This window comes from Garra rufa, chromosome 10 (assembly GCF_049309525.1).
Source record: "Garra rufa chromosome 10, GarRuf1.0, whole genome shotgun sequence".
Taxonomy (NCBI): Eukaryota; Metazoa; Chordata; class Actinopteri; order Cypriniformes; family Cyprinidae; genus Garra; species Garra rufa.
In genome coordinates this window covers 43629107-43651495 of record NC_133370.1, presented here as the reverse complement: position 1 = coordinate 43651495, position 22389 = coordinate 43629107, and the positions used below count along the sequence as shown (strand labels likewise).

General features: G+C 34.8%; 1 protein-coding gene across 1 annotated transcript; it reads right to left on the bottom strand.

Moving 5' to 3' along the window:
- Positions 1-2739: 2739 nt before the first annotated feature.
- ap2m1a (adaptor related protein complex 2 subunit mu 1a) lies at positions 2740-21901 on the bottom strand. Its single transcript, XM_073848644.1, has 13 exons — positions 21782-21901; positions 20919-21037; positions 13408-13673; positions 13025-13107; positions 11174-11179; positions 10915-11050; positions 10675-10819; positions 10454-10468; positions 9436-9555; positions 6499-6634; positions 6297-6394; positions 6098-6209; positions 2740-3299 (listed from the first exon to the last, which is right to left on the bottom strand). Exons 2-13 carry the CDS (start codon positions 20990-20992, stop codon positions 3165-3167), a joined length of 1326 nt encoding a protein of 441 aa, XP_073704745.1. The 5' UTR covers positions 20993-21037; positions 21782-21901; the 3' UTR covers positions 2740-3164.
- Positions 21902-22389: the final 488 nt, after the last annotated feature.

The window sequence follows — 22389 nt, the reverse complement described above, 5'->3', positions numbered from 1 at the left end:
CATGCCTTAAATTTGTTGCAGTGGTATACGAAAGCAGTTTTGTCTATCAACACGAAATCCATAACTTTTTGTCAGCAGTCTACAGATGATCTGATTCAATTTTGGTGAAAATCGGACCAATAGTCTAGGAGGAGTTTGAAAAAGTAGGTTTTCAACATAAATCGAAATCGCGGACAGGATGTTCGGCTGATTATGGCAAAATTGGCATCTATGTTTTCGGCATTATTAATGGTTAATGAATGGTTTATCACTCTTGACCAATAAGTGGCACTGTTACCAAATTGATGTGGCATGGTCAGTGTGAGGTGATAATTGCACAGACAAATTTTGGTGTCAATACGTCAAGGTTTAACAAAGATACAGCATCAGACACAGTCAAACTTGATGAAAATTGGACCAAAAGTCTAGGAGGAGTTCGATAAAGTAGGTTTTCAATGTAAGTCAAAATGGCAGACAGGAAGTTTGTCTGACTATGGGATCTATGGTTTCGTAATGATCCAAAGAATATATTGAGGCCAGTTTTAATTACAATAGGCCAATATAGACAAAAGTTATTAGTGTTTTTTTAGAAATTTGATTATTAATCGTCAATGAATGGTTTATTACTCTTGAGCAATAGGTGACAGTGTAACTAAATTGATGGGCTCTGGTCAGTGTGACGTGACAATTGCACATACAAAGTTTGGTGTCAATATTTCAAAGTTGTCAAAGAAGCAGAGAAACAGCCTCAGATACAGTTTGGCATGATTTCAGAAAATTAGTTGATGTGTTAAATGGTAACCGTTTTGTATATCGTCACAAAATCCAAAGCTTTTTGTCAACATGGTCTGAAGTTGATCTGAATCAAATTTGGTGAAAATTGGACCAATGATTTAGGAGGTGTTCGAAAAACTTAAATCAAAATGGCAGACAGGAAGTTTGGCTGACTATGGTCAAATTGGTATGTTCTTGGCATGACCCAAAGAATATCTTAAGACCAGTTTCATTACAATAGGCCAGGGATCCTCAAATCTTACCCTGGAGGTCCAATGCGCTGCAGAGTTTAGCTCTAACCCTAATCAAACACACCTGAGAATGCTAATCAAGGTCTTCAGGATCATTAGAGAATCACAGGTAGGTGAGTTTGATCAGGGTTGGAGCTAAACTCTGCAGCGCATTGGACCTCCAGGGTAAGATTTGGGGAATCCTGCAATAGGCTAATAAACTCAAGTTATTAGTATTTTTTGGAAATTTCATTATAACTTTTGACCACAAAATGGCGCTGCCACTAAACTTTTTGAGTATTATCAGAGCATGATGCTGAAGACACATACTGAGTTTCGTACAGATACACCAATGCGTTCATAAAATTCAAAATGGCCGACAACCAAAATGGCTGAACATTGAGTACAGTTCGACTCGGCATGCTGTAGTGAATCTAATGAGACAAGTTTTGTGAGCTTTGGCCAAACCATTTAGAAGTTATAAGCAAAATAGGTTCTCAATACACTATAGCAGTGGTTCTCAATCCTGGAAAATTACTGGGGGACCCCTGCTCTGCACATTTTGCATGTCTCCCTTATTTAACACACCTGACTGAGATTAGCTGATTAGTTCAGTTCATGGATCTCTCTCCTCATGAGCTGATGATCTCAATCAGGTGTTAAATAAGGGAAACATGCAAAATGTGCAGAGCAGGGGTCCCCCAGGACCAGGATTGAGAACCACTGCACTATAGCATTGCAAAGATATGGCCTCATATTCATTTTTGTGTGCTCTTCATCAAATTCGTTTGCGCGTTATTCAAGAACGGTTTGACTAATCAACTACTAAACTGAGTTTTGTACGGATACACCAATGCATTCTAAAAATATAACACTTTACAATAAAATTCAAAATGGCCAAAACCCAAAATGGCTGATATGGGAAAATTGGGTCTAGTTTGATTGGGTCGGCATGCTGTAGCGAATCTAATGAGATCAGTTTTGGCCAAACCATTCAGAAGTTATAAGCGAAAATAGCAATTTTTCATATCTCCTATGCCAAAACTGTCCAGGTAGGCCTTGATCGTGGTTATTATAACACACAAGAGCATTGAAGAGGTATGGCCTCACATCCATTTTTGCGTGCTCTTCATCAAATTCATTTGCACGTTATTCGAGAACAGTTTGACTAATCAACTTGAATTCCATAACTTTTTGCCAGCATGGTCTGAAGATGATCTGAACCAATTTTGGTGAAAATGAGACAAACCGTCTTGTACAAGTTCGAAAAAGTAGGTTTTTCAAACTATAAAAAATAGTGGAAAAAACCCTTGACCTTATGAATATTACATTTTGGTTCCCATTTGAGTTGGCATCAGTCATGGATTCAGAGGAACATTTCAGAGTAATTTTCCTTCTAGACCTTATGGTCCAAAGGTATTAGCATAAACATGAGTGAAACTTTGGACAAGTGGTGGCACTAGAGAGTTTGAGCTAGAGACTCTAAACTTGCTATGGTTAATGTTAAGTTAATATCTTCTATCTGTGTCAAATTTCATAACTTTCCCACAAGCGGTTCTATGGGCTGACATAGACTTCCAGAGCGATATTATTGTGATATATTGTTATTGTGTGAATAATGTAATCATGCAATCAGAAAAGTAACTGTAGTCTGACAAGTATTTTAAGATGTAATATTTAATTATAAATATTAATTAAAACAAGTACTTACTTTTTGAATCTGAATACATTATCCAGATTTCATGTTATAAGTTACTACCCAGCACAGGATATGTGATATGTAAACTAAAGAAAAACAAGTCTGCGAAAGACAAAAAACACACAAACACAGTTTTTTTCCATTATATATATATTTATACTGAACTAAACAGTCACAGAGAGATAGCGATAAGATACTGAGAGTATGACCAATGGGAGAATAACCAACGACAAAATGGACAGTGGACCCCAACAACAGCAAATCAGGAAGCTGCGCTTTGACTGACAGACACACACACTGCTCTCCACTGGATCTGTTCATTACAGCACTCGTACAAACACGGACAGATTACTACGTTTCACATTTTGCATATTTTTTTGTTATTAGCCTTTTTAATTCATCCACAAATCTTGATGAGAGGGAAGGAGGGAAACATTATATTTATAGGAGAGTAAGAGCTGGTCCCTCCGCTCGGCGGCTCATTAGCAACGCGTCTCGTAGATTCCGCTGCGTCCGATGTATCGCACCCATTTAATCACATCGTGGTCACTGTAGTTGAGCTTCGACTCGAATACCTTCAGGTAACGCACCTTCAGCCCAGAGGGTGCAAACGGAACCTGAGACAGAGGAAGATAACGGAGGAAATACATCAGAGATGTGTGCCAGGAAAAGTTGAAAACTGGTTATGTCAAACTATTATTTACGTTTATATAAACCTCCCCTAAAAGTAAAAAAAAAAAAAAAAAAAAAAGTGTTACTTTTTAGCCCACTGAGGGGAAAAAATTTAAGCTAGCATTTTCTTTTATTCATTAGAAATAAATTTAGATTTTAAAAATATATATATATTTACTACTAAATTAAAATCACACAAATTAAAGGGATAGTTCACCCAAAAATGAAAATTTGATGTTTATCTGCTTACCCCCAGGGCATCCTAGATGTAGGTGACTTTGTTTCCTTTACGATACGCAAACGCCGGAAGGAGAAATCAGTGAAAAGTCCCAGATGAGTTTGTGCAAGCAAACGTAATCTTTTAGCTTTAAATCGGTTTGAACAATCAGGATAAGCGAAAGTAATTACCATTTTGAATAGCCGCTATACCCACAATCTCTGTGCTCTGAGTAAACAATGAGTGTTGTATACATGCGACAGATCGCTTCCGGCGTTTGCGTATTCTACGCCAGAGTGCATACACGTCACGAGCCGGATGATAAACTTGTGCTCAGAACAGATGGACGTGGCTGTGTATCAAAGGTAAAAAATGATATAAATACTGTTCAGTTTCTCACAAAAACCGATCGTTTCGTGTCTCAGGACATTAATGTATCGTCACGAGGCGCAGGGTGTAATTTGGATTTGTCTGTGCATGTTTTTGTTTACTTTTAAATGTCTGGTGCTCATCCACTCATATTATATGGCTGGCAGACTTCAAAAGTTTTCGTTAAAAATCTCTGTTTGTGTTCTGCTGAGGAAACAAAGTCACCTACATCTTGGATGCCCTGGGGGTAAGCAGATACACATCAAATTTTCATTTTTGGGTGAACTATCCCTGTAAGGTTGACACAAATCAACTGCACACAAACTTCATATCCAGTTATTTTAAGAGAAGCACAGCAAAAAATATCAAATGTATTCATCCCTGATAGTCAACTTATTGAGAAAAAAATAATAATTTAAGAGAAATGCAAGATGGTAAATTCATATAGAGTCGATCAGTTTTAATGTCTTTAATTATTGCTAAATTAAAACAGCAAACCTCTTAATAAATTAATTAAAATATTCATTCAACCCTGTTACCCAGGTGATTTAAAAAAATGCAAGCTAATGTTTTCTTTAATTTGAGAAACATATGTTAGTAAATACACTTGTTCTGATATATATTTTTTTATTAATATTCATATTTCTTGCCAAATTAAAATCACATAAATTAAGGTTTTAAACTATTCAAACATGTTCAGGTTTAGTTATTTAGTTACAAAAGTAGCGCAAATCTCATAAAAATACTAAAAAATGAATTCACTCAACCCTGTTACTCAGCTTTTTGACAAAAAAAGACCAAGTTTTTTTTATATTTATGCGAAATATGAGTTTGTAAATAGATATTTTTTATTAGATCATTTTTATCAGTGTCTATATTGACTGCTAGTTAACCGTTACATTTTAGTTAACGGTTACAAAAAGCGCAGCAAACCTAATAAAAAACAATATATATATATATATATATATATATATATATATATATATATATATAAATTCATTCAACCCTGTTACCCAGGTTATTGATTAAAAAAAAAAAAAAAAAAAAACATCAAGCAAATAGTTTTCATAAATTAAAGTATGTTAATAACAAAAAACTACAGCAAACCTCATACAAAAACCATTCAACCCTGTTACCCAGGTTATTGATTTAAAAAAGAAACTAAAAAAAAAAAAAAAAATCAAACTAATGTTTTTCATAAATTAAAGAAAACATATGTTAATAAATGTTTTCTGATATTATGATTTTTAAAATCAATATTTATATTCATTGCTGTATTAAAATCATACAAATCAAGGTTTTAAACTATCAAAAGATGTCCAAGTTTTAATAATTTAGTTACAAAAGTACCGCAAATTGCATAAAACATAAATTCATTTAACTTTTTTACTCAGCTTTTTTTATTAATGAGAAATACAAGTTTGTAAATAGATGTTTGACCTCCAGGTTCACAGACAAAGCTTAATCCTAGTTCCAGACTAAAATGCAAGTCTGAGCTGTTTCAACTCAAAGAAACTTGCACTGACTGATCCTATAATTGTAAATATATATTTATGTATATACTGACTGCTTAATTAAGTCACACAAATCATTGGTTTTAAACTGTATTCAAACATGTCCAAATTTTAGGTAACAGTTACAAAAAAACATAGCAAACCTCATAAAAAAAAAAAAAAAAAAAAAAAATATATATATATATATATATATATATATATATATAAATGTATTCAGCACTGTTACCTAGGTTAATGATTTAAAAATATCAATTAATTCAACACTATTACCCAAGTTATTGGGTATTAATAAATAAATAGATTTTGTGTTAAATAAGTAAAATAAGTAAAAAGTTAAGGTTTCTCATAATTCAAGAAAATTAAACGAAATAAAAATTTAAATCGATATTTATAATCATTGCTGTATTAAACATACAAATCAAAGTTTTAAACTATCCAAAGATGTCCACGTTTTGGCAATTTAGATATAAAAGTACCAAAATTCATTTAACCTTGTTACTCAGCTTTATTTTAAAAAAATTATTTATGAGAAATACAAGTTTGTAAATAGACGTTTTAGTTGATCTTTTTTTTTTTTTCAATTTAATTTAAGTTTTATGTGGAAAGTGGTATTTAACAAAGTGGGACTGTCAAAACCACTCACCTCAAAGTTCATGGAAATGGGTGGACGAGCCCACTTCTTCTTATCATTAGTGGGCAGCAGCTCGATCTCAGCACTGATCTGAGACTCCTTCATTCCCGCCATGCGTTTGATCCTGAGCAGACAGACAGACATACGGTGTGACATGAGTACATACACGCAAGAACCAAACGCAGAGAAATGTCAAGACGGTGACACTTACTTCCACACAATGGCGTTCTCACTGGCCTTGTATTTGGCTTTTCCCTTCATACAGATCACCTGCACTCCACTAGTGTTCAGAGGTGTAGGAATACGCACCTGTTCAAAACATTCACCTCATTTATCATCGTACAAAATCTTAGCCACTAAATGTGTGTGAAAATATAATGTTAAGTTTATATATATATATTCTTTTAACAGACCTCTATTTTCTGTGCCAGGAGCGAGGGCTTGAAATTAGATTTGATGACAACCTTGACCTCCAGCTTTGTGCGTCCAACCTCTCGAACCAGTGGAATGACCCGGAAGGGCAGAATGATGTCCTTAGTGGTGCGATACCTGCATACGCAGATTGGGGATGTGTTAAAGGAGCAGTCCACTTTCAGAACAACAATTTACAGATATTTTTACAAAAATTTTTTCTTCAGTCGTCAAGAAATTATGTTTTTTGAGATAAACATTTCTGGAAATTTCTCCATATAATGGACTTAAATGGTGTCCCGATTTTTGAATCTTAAATGCAGCTTCAAATGCCTGTAAACAATCCCAGCCGACGAAGAAGGGTCTTGTCTACCGAAACGCAAGTCATTTTCTTAGAAAAATATATATTTTTTTACATACACTGAAACTCGTCTAGCACTAGGGCTTGTAGTGCGCGTTCCCGACTTTACGTACTGCGTCCACCGTGCTCTGCAACGCAGCGAATGCTTGAAGCAGTCCCATCTCCTGACTCGCCGATTGTTTGTAACAGTGGAACAGATGTGGTCCAGTCGTGACAGCACTGAGATTCCTGCTCCGCTGGAAATGGCTGGCATTTTCCACACTTGCACCAGCATCTCGTCTCGTTTGAACGCGGTCTGCCCGAGGCTTGTGTCGCTGTCGCAGTTTTCTCTCTCTGACAGAGTTCATCGTCTGTGTATTCCGGCTCAAAAAGGTAGGAAACGGTGAAAAACTCCATCTCATGTGCTCCTCCAGCTTCAAAGACGTCCAACATCGTTGTACTTTATGTTGTACCTTGTTGCTAAAGAGTATTTGACTGCGTTGCACTTCTCTCTTCTCAAGTTCGCTTTGTAAACACTGGGTCTGTAGTTTCGCATACGTCACGCGTGACCTTTCGACGCGAGTACGTAAAGTCGGGAACGCGCACTACAAGCCCTAGTGCTGGACGAGTTTCAGTGCTTAAAAGGTATATAAAAATATATTTTTCTAAGAAAATGACCGAACGTTTCGGTAGACAAGACCCTTCTTTGTTGGCTGGGATTGTTTACAGCCATTTGAAGCTGCATTTTAACGGCATTTTGAAGATTCAAAAATCGGGGCACCATTTAAGTCCATTATATGGAGAAATTTCCAGAAATGTTTATCTCAAAAAACATAACTTCTTGACGACTGAAGAAAAAAAGACATAAACATCTTGGATGACAAGGGGGTGAGTAAATTATCTGTAAATTGTTCTGAAAGTGAACTACTCCTTTAAGTAGGGGTGATTTTGTCAATTCTAATCGACAAAATACCGGAAGTGGCGCATTTCACGGACAAGAATCCAAGAAATGCATTATTAGACTGTTTTCCACGGCTGCGTTATATATTAAACCCACTTAAAAACATAATTAAGCATAATTGTGAATTCTGTTAAATTATATATATGCAAAGCAAGTTTAATATATGTGACCCTGGACCACAAAACCAGTCATAAGGTTAAATTTGACAAAACTGAGATTTATACATCATATGAAAGCTCAATAAATAAGCTTTCTATTGATGTATGGTTTGTTAGGATAGGACAATATTTGGCCGAGATACATCTATTTGAAATCTGAAATCTGAGGATGCAAAAAAATCAAAAAGACTGAGAAAATCACCTTTAAAGTTGTCCAAATTAGGTTCTTAATGCATATCACAAATCAAAAATTACATTTTGATATGTTTACAGTAGGAATTTTACCAAAAAATCTTCATGGAACATGAACTTTACTTAATTTCTTAATGATTTTTGGCATAAAAGAAAAATCAATAATTTTGACCCAAGCAATGTATTTTTGGCTATTGCTACAAATATACCCCAGCGACTTAAGACTGGTTTTGTGGTCCAGGGTCACATATGTGCATCAATTATGTACATGCTCACAGTATGCTGTTCTACTGTGAGGAGCGTCTCAAACTCCATCTCTGCATATTGTTGTGAGTTTGGGTTTATTATAACGTTCATCTGGGAACGCAACGTGCGCTATTAATCTGATTTGTAAGGTAAATCATTTATAAACTTATGCAAATTCAGGAAACTACATCAATATCGTTCCCATCATTAAGTGTTAATTTCAAAATAAAAGTGTAAACCCTCACTCTGAGTTTACAAGTTTTGATGTCCACATATTCATTAAATGACTGTGGCTGTAGCATTTCTGTGCTAAAGATATGGCCAAATATTAAAGATTAAATGGACATTTGAATTAAATGTTGTTTAGTCAATATTAAACAAGGATTAGATCACACGGTGAAGTGTAAAAACAATCGTCAGGCCGTTGGCGCCCTCTGCAGGCCTTTGTTGTAATGTACATTACCTCTATTGTTTATAATACATTATGTATTTCAACAGTTTTGTGCAGTAAACCCATATAATTTCTTGCTTTAGTTCTTTTTATTTTTAGTTATTATTGCCTCAGTGCTATTATATACATATTCTAAGTCATTTTAAAGGCTATTGTTCACTTACATCTACATTTTTATTACCACAAAAATGCCTAATTATGATTATAGGGCCCTATAAAATCAGTTAAAATTTTTCTATACTTTGTTTTAATAGTTAAATTATAATTTTTTTTATTAAATAAGCCTTTTTAATAATTGAGTTTTACAGTTTTATTTTTACCAAATTCTTTTTCATTACTTTTCTGGATTCTATTTTATCATCTAATTTTATCATCAAAAACATCTACAACTAAATGATTTTATTAAAAAAATTAAATGTTAAGTAAAATTGTTGATTTTTTTTTGCGGGAAATTAGTTTAGATTTTAGATTAGTCAATAAATTAGTCGATAGATTAATCGATATAAAAATAGGCATTAACGGCAGCCTTAGTGTTAAGACAGAGTCTGACACTGAAAATAGTGTGAAAATAGACAAAGATGCCAAACTGACCTCATGAGCTCATATTCTCCATCAGGAGGGATGAAACTGATGCTGCGCTCAGAGTCGAACTTGCTGAGACGGACACACTGGTGGAAAGTGCAGTCATCGATGGCTATGGACTGTTTGCCACTGGTATAAATAGATAGAGAAATGAAGATGATGAGAGTTTGATATTTGGCAAATACTAGAACAAACTGTACATATAATGAAATTACCACCGACAAAATATCAAAAATCAAATGAAGTCGTGTAAAAATTGCTCAAATGTGATACTTCTAAAAACTAGAGTTACGATAACCAACAACTCATTTACCAATATGAAACCTGCACTAAAGTTTAAGATTTTTAAAAATACATGAATACTTTTGTTCAGCAAGGATGCATTAAATTGATCAAAAGTGACAGTTAAGATATTTATAGTGTCATATTTGAAAAAAAAAAAAACAAATCTACTAATTACTGCCAATTAAAAATTCAGCTATACACAAAAATATTAACATCATAATAAGAAATGTTTCCTCAACAGCAAATCAGCATATTAGAATGATTTCTGAAGGATCATGTGACATTGAAGACTGGAGTAATGATGCTGAAAATTCATCTTTGAATCACAGAAATAAATTGCATTTTTAAAAATATTCGAATAGAAAACTGTTATTTTACATTGTAATAATATTTCACAATGTTATCGTTATTACTCTATATTTGATCAAATAAATGCAGCCTTGGTGACTCCAAAACTTGAATGGTAGTTGTTTAAAAAAAGTTAAGAATAAAATCTTCAATTAAATCTTTTGTAATCTGGCATTGACAAAGAGTAGCAAGATGGAACTGGTAATAAATAAAAGTTCAAATAATATTTACAGTACTGGACAAATTAGACTGATACAATCATTTTAAAAATGGCAATATTGGTTGACGTGTATAAAATAGAAATAATACATAAATGAAAACAGTCATAAGAAAAACTCATGTTGTACAGCACAACTAACATAAAACTGAACACAGAAATATAAAAATACAATACCTTCCCCCTAACTCACTGTGGTAGCACAGAGAAAAAAGAGACGCAACAAAAACAGACAGCTTCAAAAATCAAAATAAACCACACACTTTACAATCAAACATTTTTGAAAAATTCTGGATCGAGAAACAAAATCCAGACAAAAAGACAAACGCAATTTTGAAAGCAAATAAGAGAGAAGACAGACAAGCAAAAACTCTGCATAAACAAAGTCGCTCTGAAACCTTTTCCCAGGATCATCAGTAGTTCCTCCTTTTCCTTGTTTGTCAATGACGATTTTGTCATTCATGCCGAACTTGCATTCAGGCATTCCACTCAGGTAGCTCTTCATCACCACACGACCGGAGACGTGAGCGCTCAGGACCTGACCTGTTGTGATGACACACAGTAGCATGTGAATGGTTTGGCTCTACATTAATAACTAAAGAAACACACTGATGAGTCCTCAGGTAGTGCTGGCTCACCTTGTGGAGACATGAGCAGGTTGACACTCTCCAGCACATCCAGGAAGAGTTCGTTACGACGGTACTTGATGCCTTCACGACGCCAACCGATTTGCCCGGTCACCTGGCTGGTGATCTGAGACTGCTCCTCCTTAGTCTAAGGACAATAAACAACCATTGAAGATTTAGGAAGGGTACAGACAATTTCGAAGCATTGATTAAGTCTGCAAATACTTCACTTGTACTATTAGTGTAATCTGAGAAAGACTTTTACACATACCTGATGCTGCAGTCAGACACATCCGGAAAAGCATGAAAGAGAGAAGTTACTTTTATTAGAGCACGAAAAAAAAAAGAAGGCCAACTGGCCAAAGGTTATTAGAATGGTCACTTGCTGTACTGAACCAAGATTTTATGTATCACGTACATGTATTTGTATCCCTTTCTCACATAAACTTTTGATTTTCTGTAATATTTGATTGCAAAAATTCTGGTTGTCAACATTTCTTTGTAAAGAAAACGTAACATTTTTATAAAAACAAAACATTTATGTATACATTTTTATTCAATTATTTATTTTTTTATACAGTATATAAAAATTAAAATATTTAAAAATGTGTGGAAAACAACAAGAACACAAAAAAATAGTAATATAGAATTTTTTAAATATACATAAAATATTTAAATGTCCATTTAAAAAAAAAAAAGTAAAGTGTCAATATATAATTATAAATAAAATTACATTTATAATTTTTTGTGGATGTCTGATGTCAACAAAGCAAGGCTCCTCTATGTAATTCTGGTGTCACATTAGTGTTTTAAAAATCATAATTATTTTAATAGAAGTAGTTCTTTTATATGAAAGCCCATTTCCACCAGTGAGTAATAATAATAAATAATAATTATAACAGCACCTTTTTTTTCTCACAATTCTGACTTTTTAATATGCAATTCTGACAATTGCATGATATAAACTTGCAACTGAAGTTTGTGAGAATTGAGACAAACTTGCAATTAAAAAAAAATAAAAATCACAATTCTGAGGAATAAACTCACAATTCTGAGAAGTCTTTTCCCCCCTCAAAGTTGGACTTTATAACTTATAATTGTGAGTTTATATCGCACAATTCTGAAGAAAAAGTCAGAATTGCGAATTAAACTCGCATTTGCGAGAAAGTCAGAATTGCAAGTTTTTCTCTCACACATTTTTGAGAAAAAATACAGAATTGTGAAATATAACCTTGCATTTGTGAGAAAAAAGTCAAAATTGCAAAATATAAACTTACATTTGCGAGAAAGTCAGAATTGCCAGTTTTTCCTCTTACAATTTTGGGAAGAAATCTAAATTGTGAAATATAAACTCGCATGTGTGACGAAATTGCGGAGTTCTCAATTCTGAGAAAAGTCCGAATTTTGTGAACAAAAAAAGTCAGAATTACAAGTTCTCACAATTCTGAGAAAAAAGAACTGCGGAATATAAACTTGCATTTTCGAGAAAAAAGTCAGAACTGAGAAATATAAACTTGCATTTGTGAACAAAAAAAGTCAGAACTACAAGTTCTCACAATTCTAAGAAAAAAGAATTGCAAAATATAAACTCACATTACCGAGAAAAGTCAGAATTGCAAGTTCTCACAATTCTGAGAAAAAAAGAATTGTGAAATATAAACTTGCATTTTCAAAAAAAAAGTCCGAATTGCTAAATATTAACTCGCATTTGCGAGAAAAAGAGTCAATTTTTGTCAGATTTGTTTTGCAATTTCAAGTTACAAAGTCAGAACTGCAAGATCTAAAGTCACAATTCCGATTTTTTTTGGTCAGAATTGCTTGATATAAACTCACAATTGCAAGAATTCAGAAATGCAAGAAAAAAACTAGCCCTGACTTTTTCTCACAAATGCAAGTTTATATTTTGCGATTCTGAATTTATTCTCAAAAATGTGAGATAAAAGTCACAATTACCTTTTTATTCAGTGGTGGAAATGGGCTCCCATACTTTTAGCATACTCTGCTGGTGCTTAAATAATTCTACAATAATACAATATGATTTAAGTCTCAAAACCTTTTGGACTGTTTTTAGACTCAAAAAAAAAAAAAAGTTAGAAACAGAAAAATATGGAAAAGTTCTTACCTGGCCTTTGATGCCCTGCTGGGTAATAAAGGTCTTCAGTGCTCCAGTCTCTGAATTTTGTGGGTATCCAAAGTCCAGAATCTCTGCAAACACACACACAAAATAAATGAATGATCTTTCTGGAATGAGACACTCAACGCCTCAAGAACTGTTTCAAACAGACTTTGCCTACATGTTTCATTTAGGTAACTATTTATTTTTTCAGCTGTTGGACGAGGCTTCCTGGCGAGCTCATGGTTTAAGACGCACCTTACCGCTAACAGCAGATGACTGCCAGGAAAGCATGCCATTTAGAGGAGGGTGAGTTTGGTTTGAGGTAATGCGGTTAAGAACTGAAGGAGAACAGTGTCAGGAAATGGTTAGTGTTTCTGAACCAGCCTCACCATCCAGCAACTCGTAGATCAGCACAAAGTTGTTCTTGATATTCTCCTCGCTGATCTTCCCGAAGTAGGCCGTCATGACGTCACACATCTTGTAGAGGAACTCGAACACCATCGCGGCGTTGACATTCTGCTTGGTGACAGCAGCCAGCCAGATGTTGGAGCGTTTGACGTGGAAGAAGCTGGTGCGGGCGATGTTGGTGACGGGGGAGCGCACCTGCTGACGGGCGTGGATCACGTTCACGCGGAACGCGTCCACGGCATTGCGTCTGCGGAGGAGGATAAGAACGTCAGGTCAAGGATGAGATAATGGAGTTGGGCAGGAAGAGTGAGCACATGGTCACCATCTGCCAGTAAACCCTGTAAGACAAACACTCCTTCTGTCTGGGAACAAAGCTTTAAAGGATGTTCCCTGCTGACCCAAACCTTCATGAACATCAAGATAAGTGACTAGATCCTGTAGTGTAGACAAAAGAGCTCTTGCTGGTTTAAAACAAATAAGAGAAATTCTTTTAAACAGATTTATACAAAAAAAGTCAAAATTCTTCTTTTTCTTTTAAAAATATATTTGCCAGACTTCTTACTCTATCAAGATTAATCTGTTCACTGCAAAAAATGCTTTTCTTACTTAGATTTTTTTGTCTTGTTTCTAGCCAAAATATTTTAAAACTCTTAAATCAAGAAGGATTTTCTAGAGTAAAAGTAAAAATTATCTTGCTTCCAGAAAAAGGAAGTTAAAATCAAGTAAACAAGCAAAAACTCACTTTTTTTTACTTGTCTAGAAAATTCTTCTACTTAAGAACTTTTTGAAATTTTGGCTGGAAACAAGACAAAAAAAATTCTAAGTTCTAGAGTAAAAGTAAAAATTATGATCTTGTTTTCAGAAAAATTAAGTAAACAAGCAAAATAATCTAGTTTTCTGCATTAAATAAGACTATTTTGCTTGTTTTAAGCAAAAACTCACTTAATTTTGACTTCTTTTTTCTGAAAATGACAATTTTTGCTTGTCTAGAAAATCTATCTTAAGAACTTTTCAATATTTTGGCTGGAAACAAGACAAAAAAAAATCTAGTTTTCTGCTTGAAATAAGACTATTTTGCTTACCCCATTAGCAGATTATTTTGCTTGTTTTAAGCAAAAACTTACTAAATTTTGACTTGTTTTTTTCTGAAAACAAGACAATTTTTACTTGTCTAGAAAATCCTTCTTGACTTAAGAACCTTTTGATATTTTGGCTGGAAACAAGACAAAAAAAATCTAAGTAAGTTCTAGAGTAAAAGTAAAAATTATGATCTTGTTTTCAGAAAAAGGAAGTTAAAATCAAGTAAACAAGCAAAAACTCACTTAATTTTGACTTCTTTTTTTTCTGAAAACAAGACAATTTTTGCTTTTCTAGAAAATCCTTCTTAAGAACTTTTTTGATATTTTGGCTGGAACCAAGACAAAAAAATCTAAGTTCTAGAGTAAAAGTAAAACAATTTTTGTTTTCAGAAAAAGGAAGTTAAAATTTAGTAAACAAGCAAAAACTCACTTAATTTTGACTTCTTTTTTCTGAAAACAAGACAGTTTTTACTTGTCTAGAAAATCCTTCTTGACTTAAGAACTTTTTGATATTTTGGCTGGAAACAAGACGAAAAATCAAAGTAAGAAAATCATTTTCTGCAGGGAACAGATTAATCTGGATGCAGTTAGAATATCTGTCAAAATTATTTTTTAATATTTGACTCTAGAACTTTTATATATATTGACTGGAAACGAGATGAAAAAAATAATTAAGAAAAGCACTTTTTGCAGTGTTGCAACAGTCTTCCAATAAACATCAAGGTCAAAATTAGCTAAGTTTACTTAAAAAAAGGTTTATTTCATTTTAAGACAAACATTTAATTCAAAAAGAGGTGTATAATAGGACAAAATATCGATGATATACACAAAATTCACAAAAAAAAAAAAAAGTGTCATCTCATGCCTGAGTGCAATCAAAAGGGAAAGGGCATCATGGTAATTTCAGTCTGCTGCTGGTGCATTTGCATATCTTCACAATATTTGACTGAAGTATGTCAGGTGACATGCTTTAAGTAGAGCTGGGCAATATGTATATTCACAATGCATGTAATATGCTTTAGATGATACAAAATTAACAACAACAACAACAAAACGTTACTCTTGTAGTGTTCTACATGCTTTTTGTCCTAAATTTTCTAAAAACCGTGTAACTAGGACATTTTTGTGCCCATTTAGAAAGCGTCACAACTCCCTAGTGTCACAAAGCCTGATAATACTGTTTGAGAAAATCAGTATTGTTGAGAGGTTTGATTCATTTATATGGTTAACTTGATCTAAACACTAATTCAACGCATGTTCACTCAAAATTTTACACGGAAGCGTATGCATGTTATTTTTTTGGTCTGAAGGCTGTGACACACCACACTGACAAAGATCTAGCAGCAAACAAAGGCTGACTGTGTTGTCGCCTCACATCTAAGCTAAAAATTCACGCTTGAACACACATGAAGTAGGGGTGGGTAAAATATTGGTAGTAGGGATGTAAGGATATCAAAATCTCATGATTCGATTATATCACAATGTCCATGATATTATATTATTGTGATATAAAAAAAAAGAGAGAGAGAAATGAAAACTTGGGGAAAAAATGAAAATGTAGCACATTTCAAAGCTAAATTATTCTAATGCACTTTGAGTGTTTAAAATTAAGAGCTTAAACCTATGTTTTTAACTAAGAAAATTTAAGTCAGAATTGTCTTGTACCTGAATTTTAAAGGGGACTCAGCCCTCTTTTTATTTTGTGGTATACTGTCTCAGTTTAAACAACATTCACACTGGTATTTTAGGAAGCCAAACAAATTAGAATATTATAATTGTTTTTATATTATTGTTATTCCTATGACCATATAGCCATATATTGTAAAACAATTACACTGTAAAATAAATGAAAATGAATATTTCCTAGGTATATTATTTTTGCTTTACACTACAGTAAAGAAATTACAATACTTCTTTCTTAAATTCTACACTTGAAAAAGGTGTTTTGAATTCGGACTGAAGTAGTGTTATCCATTTAAACCACTCGCTGTCAGCAATTCATACTACACTTTTAAAGGTGCCATAGAATGCATTGAGAGAATATTTAAAATTGTTCTCTGATATCTACATAGAAGGTATATGGCATAGGAAAGGGCAAAAAATCTCCAGAAATGGTTTTACAGGTCCATTTACAACCTAGGATTTGCCCCTAGAATAAAAGGCTGTTTTTGCCTTATTTGGAAGCTTCATGAATATTAATGAGCTCTGCTCTAATTGGCTGTTTCACAGAGCTCAATAGCTCACACATGGATAAAAAATATATATTTAATTAGGAGCTCTAGCCGCTTTTAATATGCAGTTTGTCGAATCTGCCGTTTTGAATCGCGGACATTTTAGTCTATTTACTGTGATCGCATGTGCTCTGTGTAAAGTTACAATGCAGAGACACAAGTACTTACCACACAAGTTGAGCTGCTCGTCAGTGATACTCGGGATCTGTAAATCATTCACCATCATCAGCGCAGGCATCTCTCTGTTTATGTGGTAAGTGAAATCCTATGTATTGCAATGTAACAGACTAGCGCTAGCATTAAGCTAACCGTGTCCCTTCCGTGGCTTGACTTGTTTAAACGATGTGCTGACGTTACCGATGATTGGGCGATGCAAATGTTGGAGGCGTAACTATTAACGATCTCGGCTGTAACACTGACTGTTGCGTAACAGTCTGTGTTATGTTGGAATTGACCTATTTTACGGTGGTCGTTTGCAAACACTAGATTTATATAAGAAGGAGGAAACGATGGTGTTTGAGACTCATGGTATGTCATGTCCATGTACTGAACTGTTATTATTTAACTATGCCAAGGTAAATTCAGTTTTCCATTCTATGGCACCTTTAAGCTTTTATTTTGACGGAAACAGCAGTAGAGCTTTTATTTTGATGGAAAACTCCAGTTTCAGTGAAAACAGGCTTACAAAACACGTCTTAGTACAAATCTAGTGCAATGCTGTAGTCATCTGTCACGAAAATAAAGCATAACTGGTGGCTGTCGTTTCCAAACGTGTGCTAAACTCAAAGCACATGCAATAAACGAGTTCACTGCATTCACTGTAAACTGAGCCATTCTGAGGTGCGGAAAACACCGGATCACGAGCTGATCAACGACCAGCTAGCATGAACATTACGGATGCTATTTTGAACGCTCAGGTAAGATGAGTGTAAATTTAGAACAGCCTTCTGTGTGTTTCCTATTTGCTCACTTTCGCATTTCTCATGCACTAGTTTGCTAAACTGACACCGATTCAACATGCCCAATAGGCCAAAAAGCTGAACAGCATCTAATAAATGCTGAACACACTGCAAACACTGAGCTGACAGATGCTCAACGATGGCTTTATGTTCAGCTGACTGTCAGCTTGGTGTGTCAGGACTGTAACAGTTATATTGTTTTATCCCTCTTTCTCATGTATTCTTTTATAGACCTTTTTCCTGAGTAAACGATGAGCGCCACCATTAAGAATTCTAACGTCAGATTGGATGATCTTCTGTTCCGGTCTCCACAGGAACCCATTAAAATAGCATCCATCTGCTTTTAATGTAACTAACATCGCCAGCTTCGCGTCATTTACACACTCATTAAGGAGTAAGGTCAAGTCAAGTCATTTATATAGCGCTTTTAACAATATAGGTTGTGTCAAAGCAACTTCACAGTATTAAACAGGAAAATAGTGTGTCAATAATGCAGTATAGTAAACAATCAATTTTCATTTTTACATAACTATCTGTTACGCTGAATGACAATGGAACATCATTTTCACAAGTTATTTAAAATGGTAACAGTTAAAGTAGTACTTGCATGTTATGTTTTCTGTGTATATAAAAACACACTTCTGTAAATGTAATTTAATACAGAAACCACAATTCTACATTTCGTCTTTGACCCATTGGCTTTATTTTAATAATTTTGCGGTTTGCTCTTCGTATTGCTGAAAAATAAAAAATACCAAAAATTGAGATGTATTCTTAAAGGGAACCCCAGTTATTAAGACTTATATGACTTATTTTATAACAAATTATGCCTTTTACTGAAATATGTAGTCGAAAACCCATTATTTAAAAAAATACACATTATTTAATACATATTTTGGACTATGGAGGCGCCATTATTTCGATGACGTAAAATGGTGGCACTTGGTAAGGTGCTGGCACTATCTGCTGCTAGTTTTACCGCAAAACAACTCACTACACAATACTAAAATACTAATATGATGCCACGTTGTGCAGCTTTTGGTTTTAATATTCAGTTGAAGGTCAACAAGAGCAGTATAGGTCTTCCTATTGATAAGAAGAGGAGAGAAGAATGGGAAGATGCCTTTGGATGAATACATTTCCTAAAGACCCATGTCTGTTATCTCCACTTTAGCCCTGATGCCTTTAAGGCTTTTAGTCGGCCACAGCTACTGAAAGAGCTTACAAACGGAGATGCCATCCTGGCAGGATGTAAACACGCCAATGCTTGTCATGACGCCGCAGCCACTGAAGGAGATTCTCAGCATGAATTTCACTCTATATTTTAAAGTTTATAGACTCTTTGTGGGGAAAAATCGATGGTACGGCATTTGGTTTAAGCCTACGCTTATATCCATCACCACCTGTATGCTCTTTCAGTAGCTCTGGTCATTGTATTAGTATTTTTTTTTTCAAACGGTGTATTCCGTTTCATGTCATAAAAATAATGGTGCCCCCATAGTTCAAAATATATATTAAACAATGTAGATTTTTTTTAAATAACATAAATCTTTCATGTTTCTATCACTACATATTTCAGTAATAGACATCATTCACATTATATTAAGTCTTAATGCCAAGGGATTCCTTTAACTGGCTAAAAAACACAGCCAAATATATATATCTGCCTATATTGCCCAACCCTATATTGGGGGTCACTGGTGACATGCGTCAGAGTGATTGGTTGGTTGTTGGGGTCTAAAAACATGCTTTCAGGTCATTGGTTGTAGTAGGATCGCTTACCTAGTGCTACAGTAGCCACAATGAACATTGAGAAAAACAAAGGACAAAGAGCATGAGGGGAATAATGACAAGGAAAAGGAGAAAGACAAACATGGGCTGTATGTGCAAATGGACAACAGTAATGGAAAGACACCAAATAAATCTTTGATCTGGGGTTATATGAAAGAAAAAAAATACTTCCCCATTTATGGCTACAAAAAATGAACTTCAGTTTATCATGGTGATGAAATGAAGTAATGCTTCCTGCTTTCTAACATCCTGTCATCTTTCCTGTTCCCTAACAGGATAACCCCAATGATATGGAGTTTAAACCCTGCTGATCTTGCACATTAAAGGATTAGTTCACTTCCAGAACAAAAATGTACAGATAACCCCCTTGTCGTCCAAGATGTTCATGTCGTTCTTTCTTTAGTCAAAAAGAAATTATGTTTTTTGAGGAAAACATTTTAGGATATCTCACCATATAATGGATATGTATGGTGCCCCCAGGTTTGAACTTCCAAAATGCAGTTTAAATGCAGCTTCAAAGGGCTCTAAACGATCTCAGCCGAGGAAGAAGAGTCTTATATTTTCGAAACAAATTGACAATTTATATACTTTTTAACCTCAAATGGTCATTTTGTCTCATTTCTGCGATGCGATGCGTAGTCTGTGTGATCCGGTTCAGTACAGTTAAGGTATGTCGGAAAGCTCCCATCTCATTTACGTCTTCAACTTCAAAATCATCCTACAACGCTGTTTTACCTTTTGGGTCGGTACTTCTGTAGTGATGTAGGATGATTTTGAAGTTGGGGAAGAAAACGAGATGGGAGTTTTTCGACATACCCTAACTGTATTGACCCAGATTACACACAATACGCATGAGCATCGCAGAGACGAGACAAGATGAGCATTTGAGGGTTCAAAAGTATATAAATTGTCAATTTGTTCGTTTCACTAGATAAGACCTTTCTTCCTTGCCTGGGATTGTTTAGAGCCCTTTGAAGCTGCATTTAAACTGCATTTTGGAAGTTCAAATTTGGGGGCACCATACATATCCATTATATATAGAGAAACCCTGAAATGTTTTCCTCAAAAAAAACATTTTTTTTATGTCTGAAGAAAGAAAGACATGAACATCTTGGATGACAAGGGGGTAAGCACTAAGTATCTGTAAATTTTTGTTCTGAAAGTGAACTAATCTTTAAACAGTACGGCCAGCCCCAAAATGTATTCTAATATTTCTAACAGCAAAAATAAATGCATTTACTGTTCGCCTATGCACAAATTCTGTGGGTAGTTGTGTTTCTAGCAGCTTTTAGTGGTTGTCGTGTGCTCTGGTTCTAAATTATATGGTTTGGAGAAAACCAGAAAATGATTTCCCTAACAGACTCTATCTAGCTAGTCCCTGAGACCAGAAGCAGTTTTAAGAGCATTTTCCACCCATGATGAACTCACTCACCCTATATCATCGCGGTAGACGCGGGAGATGAGCACCTCCCCTTTATGGTTGTAGATGAACAGTCCTCCAATCATGGTGGCTGCCCCTCAGACCTCACATTCCATGGTGGGCCCTCACTCCTATAATTCACAAGACATTGAAAATGAGTATGACGCTCACTGGCTGATAGAAGAGCTCTGTGAGACCTTGATAAGATTTGAGAGGCATTCAGCCCTTCAAGTGAGACTAGATAAAGCAAGCAGGACAGTGAACGTTTAACAGTTTGGGCTTCTGTGACAACCCAAATAATGTAGTTAGAGATTTACATAAGTCAAAAATACATAAGTATTAGCTGACTATAAAATAAATGAAAAAGGCAGGTAATATTTTGAAAATCAAGAATATATCTTTCGGTGCATGACTAGATTGACAAATGTCTTGCTCTTCCATTACAAAACGTCGTGATGTCGTCAAAAAAGCGAGGTTATGTAAATATAAGTGTTTGGACTGCAAACACCGTAATGGTTGATGATGTTAGTATTCACTCAATGCACAGGCGCTGAACAGGAAGTGTTCGTCCCGTGTGGTTTAATCGCGGCATAATTAGTACAAGATGTCTGCCAACTGAAAGACATGTTCCACTAAATGTGCGTGTTTTTAAATCGCCAGCCGAGCATCCGTCATCTTGTAACTGATATTAATTATTCAAATTGACGAAGAGTCATTAATAGTAAGTGAGCTGAGCTCGTCAACTGGTCCGTTCCTTCCCTCGAGACCTGTATCGAAATTTCGCTGGTCATTTCGATGATGAAAACCAATCTTCCCGGTCAAGATCCAAACACTTTCGGTCCTCACGTAATCTTATTTTAAAAACGTGACCATACCTACTTAGTGTCCGCACGAATAGGCGCGGAATGGACCGTTCCCTCTCCGTGGTATTTTTCGGGATCTGAAGGATTAGCGGGACACTAGCAGCAATCCCTCCCTCAGCCAGGAAGTCAGCTGACAGAGTTGACAGTGCGCATGCGTGTTACGAGCGACAACGCAAACGAATATTTGCATGTTGATTTGTATACGCGTAAAGATGGAAGACAGTTATATTTGTTTTAATTTATTATAGTGTAAATAGTCATATTAAATTCTCCGTATGTAGTTCTTGTCTGTATTTTTGCTAAATAAAAGCACAGGTCATTAATATTAATAACGTCAAGTGACGTTGCTTAGTAACCTCCTTGAAGTACCCAATAACGTGCCTCATTAATATTTATGAGCCAAGTCTTCACTGTAGTACGGACATTGGTGTGATGTGGATGAATGAATCCTCTCAAAGTCAAAGAATAGGTCATGGACCAAACAATTGTAGACATGTTTATAGAGTAAATCAGAGATTAACAAAAAAACAAAACACAATACAATCACATACATTCCCTTATATTTTTACGTCTTTTAGCAATTGCTGCTTATGTGCATTACATCTGCTTTTTTAAAATGC

Coding starts and splice junctions, on each gene's coding strand:
- ap2m1a (XM_073848644.1), bottom strand. CDS start 20,992: ATGATTGGAGGACTGTTCATCTACAACCATAAAGGGGAGGTGCTCATC. Junction 13,108..13,407: donor GATCTACGAGTTGCTGGATG/GTGAGGCTGGTT, acceptor GTGTGTTTGCAG/AGATTCTGGACTTTGGATAC. Junction 6,210..6,296: donor GAGAACGCCATTGTGTGGAA/GTAAGTGTCACC, acceptor CTGTCTGCTCAG/GATCAAACGCATGGCGGGAA.